The sequence below is a fragment of the Hemitrygon akajei genome, chromosome 9, assembly GCF_048418815.1.
Source record: "Hemitrygon akajei chromosome 9, sHemAka1.3, whole genome shotgun sequence".
NCBI lineage: Eukaryota > Metazoa > Chordata > Chondrichthyes > Myliobatiformes > Dasyatidae > Hemitrygon > Hemitrygon akajei.
The window spans coordinates 29,892,830-29,902,686 of NC_133132.1; the positions used below are offsets into that span (position 1 = coordinate 29,892,830).

Genomic DNA, 9,857 nt, shown 5'->3' on the forward strand with positions numbered 1-9,857 from the left:
TTGACCACAGCATCTGCAGTATACTTTGTGTGTACTCTATTGGTAGTATTGTACAGCGCACACCTCTCAACAGGAACATCGAAGAGTAGGTCGGCAGGTCGATTTTGGAAAGCTGCAAATACACGTATTTCCCTAATAATGATCGTCATAGCTTACATGCAAAAGAATTTAGACCGAGCAGAATTTGTTAGGTCTGTTAATGAAGGATTTTTGAATATGTGGACAGGCAAACTAGAAGAGAGGCCTTACTGGATCGAGTGCTAGCCAATGGAAGAGGCCAGGTTTCAGATTGCTCGTGGGTGATCACAACTCTCTAATTTACCAATCCCATGGAGAGGGATAAGAGCAGATGGTTTTGAAGGTGAGGGAATTATGATGTAACAATACATGAGATTGTGAGCAGAAATTGGGAATTAATGTTATCAGGGAAATGAACAAGGAAATGTGAATGTTGTGTAGGGAACACTAGTGGGGTTCTGGGTAGCATCTTCCAGTAGAACATGGATGGTAGGGAGAAGGAAGCATGGTTGACAAGAGATGTGAAGCATCCGACCCAGAGGATAAAAGAAGTTCACTAAAGGTTTTTGAAGGAAAGATTAGATAGAACTCTTGAGTGTTACGAAGCAGCCAGGAAGGAGCTGAATAATGAATTTAAGAGAGCTAGAGGAGGGGAATGAGAAGAGCTTGGCGAGTATGATTAAGGGAAACCTCAAGACGTTCTACACGTAGGTGAAGAACAGAAGGATGACTAGAGTGAGTAAAAGAAAAGGAACTATGTACTTGGAGTCGGAGGAGGTAGGGGAGTTCCTTAATGAATGAATGTCTTCAGTGTTCACCACTGAGAAGGACCTTGACTTGTTTGTGGCCAGCCTAAAACAGGCTGACATGCTAGAACATGTGACGTTAAGAAATAGGATATTGTCGGACTTTTGAAAAACGACATAAAGCTCCGGGGCCGAATGGGGTATACCCTGGTTACTACGGAGTTCCCTCTTGGTGATAATCTTTTCGCTGTTATTATACACAGGAGGAGTAGCAGAAGGTTGGAGGGTCTCAAATATTATTACTTTGTTTTAGAAATGGATTAGGGATAATCCTGGGAATTATAGACCGGAGCCTCTTGTCAGTGGTGGTCAAACTTTGGAACTGATTCTTAAAGGCAGAATGTATGTGCATTTGCAGAAGCATAGCCTGATTACATACAGTACAGCTTTTTGAGGGGCAGTTCCTGTCTCACGAACCTGATTGACTTTTTCGAGAAAGTGACTATAGAAGTTAATAAAAGTAGAGCGGTGTATATGACGTACATATCATGTTTGCTGTTGTGTGCTGGGACAGCAGGCTGAAGGTAGCAGACACCAACAGAATCAACAAACTCATTCGTAAGGCCAGTGAAGTTCGGGGGGGGGGGTGTGGTGGTGTTGGAACTGGACTCTCTGACGGTGGTGTCTGAAAAGAGGATGCTGTCCAAGTTGCATGCCATCTTGGACAATGTCTCCCATCCACTCCATAATGTACTGGTTAGGGACAGGAGTACATTCAGCCAGAGACTCATTCCACCGAGATGCAACACTGAGCGTCATAGGAAGTCATTCCTGCCTGTGGCCATCAAACTTTACAACTCCTCCCTCGGAGTGTCAGACACCCCGAGCCAATAGGCTGGTACTGGACTTATTTCCATTTGGCATAATTTATTTATTATTATTTAATTATTTATGGTTTTATATTGTTATATTTCTACACTATTCTTGGTTGGTGCGACTGTAACGAAACCCAATTTCCCTCGGGATCAATAAAGTATGTCTGTCTGTCTGTCGGACGTCTGTACATGGATGTTAGTAAGGCGTTCCTATATTGTGTGCTGCTCTGGATACCTTCCTACTTTCAGCGAAGATGTCAACAAAATTGAAAGAGGACCGAGGAAATTTATAAGGATGATTTCTTGACCTGAGGACCTAAGTTATGTGGAAAGGTTGAAGAGGTTGGCACTTTCTTACTTGGAGCATAAGAGAATGAGTAGAGATTGGATAGAGATATGCAAAATGATGTGGGGAATAGATAGGATAAATGTCAGCAGGCTTTTCACACTCTGGTTGGGTGAGACTAGAATTAAAGGTCAGGGGCTGAGGGTGAAAGGTGAAATGTTTAGGGGAAACATGAAGAGGAGCTTCTTCACAGAGAGTAGTGAGAGTGTGGAACGAGATGCCAGTGGAAGTAGTGCATGCGATTCGAGTTCAATGTTTAATACAAGTTTTAAATATCAAAAGAATATGGATGGGAGGGGTATGGAGAGCTATGGTCTAAGGATAGGGCGATGGGACAGTTGACACAAGGCTGTTGGTGCTGTGGTTAAGATTGTCGTAGTTTACAATGGGATCATTGATGGGATGCGTAGCTGGGCTGTCAAGTATCAGATGGCTTTCAATGCGGAAGAATGTGAAATAATGGACTTTGGAAGAGCGAAAACAAAGGCGGAGTACAAGGTTAAAGAGAAGATTCTTCGCAGTGTAGAGGACAAAGGGATCCTGGGGTCCACTTACATAGATCCCTCAAAAATGGCCGCGCATGTCAATAGGGTTGTTTAGAAGGCATATAGCCTGCATTAGTCGAGGGATCGAGCTTAAGGGCCGCCGGCTAATGTTGTATTTCCATAAAATTCTGGTTAGATCACACCTACATTGTTGTGTTTGATTCTGGTCAGAACAGGAAGCACGTGGAAGCTGTAGAGAGGGTTTAGAGGAGATTTACCATGATGCTGCTTGGATTAGAGAACATGTCTGATCAGGACAGGTTGAATGAACTAGGGCTTTTCGCTTTGGAATGAAGCCGGTTGAAAGACGACCTGACAGGGATGCATAAGATAAGAAGAGTAGATAGAAAGGATAACCAGTGCCTTTTGCCTAGGGTGGCAGTGGTATATTCGAGAGGGCAGACTTTTAAAGTGATTGGACGAAAATATAGAGGGTGTCAGAGGTATATTCTTTACACAGAGTGGTATGTTCGTGGAATGCCTTGCCAGTGTGGTGGTAGAGGCAAATATATATCAGGGACATTTAAGAAGCTCTTAGGCCAATGGATGAATAAAAAACTGGAGGGCTCTGTGGAAGGAAATGGTTAGATTGATCTTGGATTAAGTTAAAATGTGGGCAAAAGATCGTGGGCCAAAAGGTCTGTGCTATGGTTAACGTTTCGGTATACGCTTTTTAATCATACTAACCGCGATCATTCATTTCTTTCTCTGTATAGTTTAAAGTGAGCCACGCCCTTTGCCAGAATATCCCAGCGCAGTTCTGGTCATTTTATCGTCCTATCACAACACTGAATGGTCTGCCACACCAAGTACAACCGTGCATCTGCCGCGCAGTAACTGGAATGCCCCCGCGCCCACAGACTTTCTGTTGCGATACTGGAATTTACTTTTATATAATGTGGTTTTAAAGTACTGCGCAGTTTACAGGCCGTGTAAAAATGTCCTGCTCAGTGCAATGGTTGGCCTGTGCAGCTGGAAAGCCACAGGGAACTCCTTAGGCCTTCCATATTCAGAGAAGGCAAGTACAACGGCTTCAGTCCAGAGTGACTGATGAAGACCACGTGATATTAATGTCCCCGTTTCAATAACCCATGTATGAATTTCAATGATGAGCTGCAAACTTGCTCTTGCTATTCTTTTCTTATCGAGATAAAACAACTTGTATAACCAATTAGAGTGACGTGACTATAATCCGTATTCTCATTCGCCTGAAAATGAGCTTTTACGTTATTTATTGGAAATATTTATCTTATTTTTACGATACCGTTCTCTCGACTTCTATACTATGGCCACGGTGTTCTACATTACACACAGAAAGCTATCATTATATATATTGTACAAACTAATGTACAAATGTCGTTGCGCTATCCTCGGCGCTTCACTGTTTTGAAGCCCGATATAGCTTTAGATAATCAACCACCGTCTCACTGTATTTACTAGAAATGCTTTGGACTACCATTTGCAATGTTTGTTAGGTATCGTAAGCCCACATCACCTCGAATGAAACCTGTAGTTCTGAAGGACACTTGAGCAAGAATGTCGTTAGTTTGAACTCTAGTAAATGCTATTCTGCTCTGCGCTGCTGCTTACACAGGGTACAGAAGCCCTTGTCTCCCCGAATATGACGAGCTGTAGAAAAACCATATCCAAGAAGAATACAATGCTAAAACTGGAAATCGAATATGCCTACGATGTTCAAATAAAGGCAGTATCAGTATTTCTTTTGCTATGTATGTACATTTCGCTGACAAGTAATTACACCACTTGTCCTGATGTAGTCATAGTGATTATGATTTCTTCGGGAGGAAAACCTACCCAATAGCTAGCACAACGTGCAAGCGAAGTTGTCTATTTTATTTCATCGAATGTCAAAGTTTGATCATCTTCACTATCTATGCAAACTGTTGAAAAATAATGCTCTTGTCGGACATATTGAACAAGGCAAAAACGCCACAGTAGATTGGGTAGATTTTAATTACTTCGGGATAAAATTACATGGATGATATTAATTTCAGAACGAATGCTATTTAAGAACGTCCAGTAGGACGCAATACATTTTTTCTCCCGGTTGCGAAATGTGTCAGCTACAATCAAAAATTTAACATCTGTACATGAAATTCGTTTGTTTTATTTTAAAGAAAGAGCGTCTAAACATTTTGTATTACATACAGCTGGATCGCGCGATGTTTGTTTGAAATGGGGTTGCCTGAGTCTCGTGTTTAACCACGCAGGAGTAAAGCTCGTGTGAGTTCCAGTCTGAGGCTGGCAGAGTCAGGTAACTGCTCGCACTGAACGTGTTGTCCGCGTCCTGCTGGATCCGGCTGGTTTCAACGCCATTCCTTCTCGTACTGCCGTCCACAGTCCACTCGATATTCACAGCGGCCGGATTAAACCCGCTCACTAAACACACCAGGGTGGCGGTGCCTTGTCCATGAACTTCTTCCGCAGACGGTCGGAGGACGGATACGGCGGGTTTTCGCGGACCTGTAAATAGAAAGAATTGCAGGGAAATGAATTATTAATTGATATAAATTGGAATCAAACTTTCGTGACAGATTATTGGCATGTTCCATGATGTTAAACTCGTAAAGACATGAATCACAGAACCAATAAGAAACCCTGAAAGAGATATGGCAAAGCGCGTGGCAAAACTCCGAAATGTCGCCGCAGCTATTCACGTAAAAAACAAGAGATGAGGCAGTGGATTTGAGTGACATACTGTGCCTTTGTCTCTTCTCGGAGATGCCGCAATTCACCGCAGTAAAGGAGGGATTGTGAATGGCTAAAAATCATGGAAGTATTTTAATGGGAGTAAATAATACCAGTTAAGGTTTTATACTTGGATTTTCTAGTTTTTAGTCCCTCAATTAATTCCGAAAGTGTTGTTTGGACCGGGGTGATACACACTGAATAAAAGCCCGATAACAACTCTCAGAGGTCTACGAAATCCAGAAGATGTGGATATCTGGGTCATTGTTTTTATAATCAGTTTTTTCATTAATTTGAAAAGTTGAACCCATTCACACAATAAGATATCAAGACTACAAAACAGAATTTATAAAGAAATCGTTTTACGGTAGTATCTCGTAGGAAAACGCACCGACAAGGCACAAAGCTAAAGAGCGATTTTCCAGAGTTTCTGACCTCAGAGTTGTTATTCATGGAGAGATCACTTAGTACGGTAATGATCAGGTATCCAAAAGATAGATGCTCAGTGGCCTGCGGGTCTGGAGAGTTTGAAATGTAAACAAAACAGGTGGGCTGAGTGATAATTTGATATCAAAGCTGAGACATTTACACTGAAACGGTGCAGAAGGTCAAACACATTGGAGAGGCCGAGGCGGGCTCTGGGGTGGCGTCGTGCTGAAGGCAAATTGGGTAGAAGTTAGAACGGAGCACCAGAATCTTGATGACTTCAGGTTAATAGGTATAGAACAAGAGGAGCAGAAGTAACGTGAAAAGATCAAATTGAGGAAACAAAGATCGAAATTAAGCATTAATGGAAATTAAACATAAGTGATAGTAGTTGCTATGACGAAAGAGAAGGAGCTTGGGATGCTGAAAGATCTGAAGTTAGATAAGACGATAAACCAAATGGACTACACTCCAGGATTCTGAAGGCGGTAGCTGGATAGATTAGGGAGGCATTAGTAACGATCTTTCAAGAATGGGCCAATGGGTCCGCAGGACTGAAAACTCACAAATATTACCCCACATTCTGAGAAGAAATGGACGCAAAATGCAGGATATTATGGGCCAGTTAGCCTGACGTCAGTTAATTTCCTAGTAAACATGCTGATGTTTAATCGAAATTTAAATATATTGAGTTTGCTAGAATCCATTAGTAAGGACGAAATTTCTAGGTACTTGGTGGCATACGATAAAATCAGCCGTGATCAGCATGTTTCCCTTAAGGGGTAATTTAGTTGACAAATCTGTTGAGATTCCTTGAGAAAATACCAGGCAGGATAGACAAATAAGAGTCAGTGGATGTTATTGACTTGGATTTTCTGAAGACCATTGACAAAGTGTCACACATCAGGCTGCTTAACACGATAAGAGCATAAACTATCACAGGCATAGACGGAGCATTGGCTGACTGGCAGGAGAAAAGCGTGAGGATAATCTTTTCTGGTTGGCTACCGGTGACCAGTGGTGTTCTGCAAGGATCGGTGTTGAGTCTGCTACGTTTCATGCTGGAAGGTAATGATCTGAACGACGGGATTTATGGATTAGTGGCCAGGTTTGCGGATGATGCAAAGACAGGTGGAGGAGTAGACAGTGTTGAGGCAGTAGGAGTCTGCAGAATGATCTTGAGGGATCAGGTGAATGGGCAAAGATGTGACAGATGGAGTAAAGTGTAGGAAATTCTATGGTCATGGACAATGGTAGAAGGAATAAAGGTACAGACTTCTTCTAAACGGAGATCGAATTAAGAAGTCGGAGGAGCAAGGAGACATGGAAGTCATCCTGCAGGTACACCTGTTCCTTGGGCAATTCCTAGGAAACACTCGCTAACAGCACGAATACCAAGCACAGTATTTATTTCGAGATGAGTAGAATATAAAAGCAAGGATGTAATGCTGAGGTTTTAAAAGACAATAGCCAGAGCAGATTTAGAGTATTGTGAGCAGTTTTGGGCCACATATCAAAGAAAGGATGTGCTGGCATTGGAGAGGGACCAGAGGAGGTTTTACAGGAAAGATCGGGACAATGAAAGAGTTAAAGTATAAGGAGCATTTGATGGCCCTGGGCCTGTACACGCTGGATTTCAGAAGAATGGTGGGGGTTGGGTTGGGGGGGAGGTGTGGAGGTTGAAGTCTCATTTTAACCTACCGAATACTGAAAGAGCTAGATTGAGTGGAAGTGGGAGGATGCCCCCTTTAGTGCGAGAGGGTAGACCAGAGAGAAAATCCTTTGAATACAAGGATAGCCCTTTAGAACAGACATGAGGAGAATTTGATTTATCCGTAAAGTGGTGAACCTGTAGAATTTATTCCCAAAGGATGTTGTGGAGACCAAGTCTTTGGGTAAAATTAAAACTGAGTTTTATAGTCTCTTGATTAGCAACGACGTCAAAGGTTATGGAGAGAAGTCAGGAGAATGATCTTGAGAGAAAAATATACCAGCGATGATCAAATGACGGAGCAGATTCATGGGGCCGAATTCGCTAATTCTGTTCCTATATTTTACCGTCTTAAGGAAATAAAAGTTCTCTATCGCAGTTCGGTAACACTCACAGCTCGGCTCTGGTCCCCATTAAGCTTCAGGTTCAGGATAAATTGTATCGTCAGTCAACTGTTTACATGTACACGGTCAAACATAACAACGTTTTAGGAGACCAAGGTGCACAACACAATACACACAAAATAAAGTAATATTAGCAGAAATAAATTTTAAGAAACGAACAAAATATATTCCAGCCGATTGGCATTCAGATCATTTATACAATAATTTGTGGGCTCTAAACACTACTTCACCTCGGTTGTCTAATGCAAAACCTCACTGTTGTGAATATATTTTAATGCATCTGTTCCCTGGGACACTTTTAAGATACTCTCGGTAACAGCACGAAGCATCTATTCACGAAGCTATTTTAAAAATGTCATGGCAATGAACTCAGGTTGTTTTGCAGATACTTTTCAGCTAAATTAAGTAACCCGACCAAGCAAACAGGATGCATATGTGTTAGTTTTCTGCCTGCGGTATTGTAAAGATACAATGAGAGGCGACTGTAAATCAGATCGAAGCATCGGGATTGATAATATTATTCCAAGGTTCAAACGAAGTAAAAACCCAAACGAAAACAAAAGGTGATTAGACCCCAACAAATATTCACTTACTGTTGAAATTCAGTTTGGTTCCTCTCCCAAAGGTGAATGTGTACGGGCTACTCTTATACCGGACACCACAGTAATAATCGGCGGCGTCCTCCCTTTGAGCGTTGGTGATGGTTAAATGCATTTGGTTGCTCGATGAGTCTGTGGAACCCGTGAATCGATCTGGAATTCCCGATCCTCTCGTGGAGCTTCCATACCACACAAAAACTGGGGCGCTGCCCGGTTTCTGCATGTACCAGCTCTCGTAGTAGCTGCCGATGCTGCCCCCTGACATGGTACAAGTGATTTTCACGGTTCTACCCGGAGTCGCCGATACGGACGGAGACTGAGGAGTCAAAGTCATCTCCGCGTTTGCAGCTGGGGAAAGTAACAAATAATTATTTAAAACCCTTAAGTAAAAAAAAACGACATAAAGGACAGTATAAAGGAGTAAGTATTCTACTTACTGAACAAACAGGACACAAACGCGGCAAGAACCAGGACCCATTTAGTCATGGTGAAGCTGATAAGAAGAATCAGAAGTCAAAGGCTTTCGGACACAAGTTCTGTTCAGGGCTTTCGAAGCTGCTCCTTAAGAACTGTGGAAGACTGCAAAGCCACTGAAATATATATTCATCAGATCTCTACTCACGAATGCATTGGATCTTGATTTCAGGAAATGGGCGGGGCAACTATGTAAACGATGCTGAGATCGGGAGTGTTGAGAAATTCAAGTTCAGTGGAGTGGACGTCACCAACAACCTATCCTGGTCCAACCACGTAGATGTCACGGCAAAGAGCGCTCACTGGCGCTCTATCTTTGACTCTCAGCAATTTCTATCGATGAATTGTGTCTGGATGCAGGACGGCTGGGCATGGTGTCTGCTCTGCTGGTAATTGAAATAAACTAAAGAGTTGCGCTTAGAGCTCAGCACATCATGGAAGCCAACTCCTCTCCATGGATCCTGTGTACCCTGTTGCTGTCTCGGCAAAACAGCCAATATAGGCAAAGACCTCATCCATCACGGACATTCTCTCTCCTCCCCATCCCATCGGGCAGAAGATCCAAAAGCTTTAAAGGCACTTACCACCAAGCTCAAAGACAGCGTCTGTCTCGGTGTTACGTGACCACTAAATGTTTCCTTACTGCGATCAGATAGACTCTTGACCTCACATTCTATGTCGTTATGCCCTTGCACCTTACTGCCTAACTGTACTGCACTTTCTCTGTAACTGTAACACTTTATTCTGCTCGCTTGTGCTATCTCAATGCACTGATGAACTGATCGGCATGAATGGCCTATGAAACAGTTTGTTCTCTGCACCTCTGTACATGTGACAACATTTAAGCAATTTGAAAATTTACCAATTTATGACCTATTCACTGTCACTGACATTTGCACATTTCCACGCAGACCCAAAGTATAACTCGGAAATTCATCCTCATGTTTCATCAATATAATCCACAGAATATTGTGTTAAACTGCTGGGGTAAAAGCTTTCCCGTG

At 42.5% G+C, this 9,857-nt stretch overlaps 1 protein-coding gene across 1 annotated transcript; it reads right to left on the bottom strand.

The window, feature by feature from the left end:
• Positions 1-4,500: 4,500 nt before the first annotated feature.
• LOC140732740 (immunoglobulin lambda-1 light chain-like) lies at positions 4,501-8,947 on the bottom strand. Its single transcript, XM_073055408.1, has 3 exons — positions 8,817-8,947; positions 8,374-8,727; positions 4,501-5,014 (listed from the first exon to the last, which is right to left on the bottom strand). The coding sequence occupies exons 1-3, from the start codon at positions 8,863-8,865 to the stop codon at positions 4,692-4,694; spliced, it is 726 nt and encodes a 241-aa protein (XP_072911509.1). The 5' UTR covers positions 8,866-8,947; the 3' UTR covers positions 4,501-4,691.
• Between the last annotated feature and the right edge of the window lie 910 nt (positions 8,948-9,857).

Coding starts and splice junctions, on each gene's coding strand:
- LOC140732740 (XM_073055408.1), bottom strand. CDS start 8,865: ATGACTAAATGGGTCCTGGTTCTTGCCGCGTTTGTGTCCTGTTTGTTC. Junction 8,728..8,816: donor GTTTGTGTCCTGTTTGTTCA/GTAAGTAGAATA, acceptor TACTTTCCCCAG/CTGCAAACGCGGAGATGACT. Junction 5,015..8,373: donor AACCAAACTGAATTTCAACA/GTAAGTGAATAT, acceptor TTCTATTTACAG/GTCCGCGAAAACCCGCCGTA.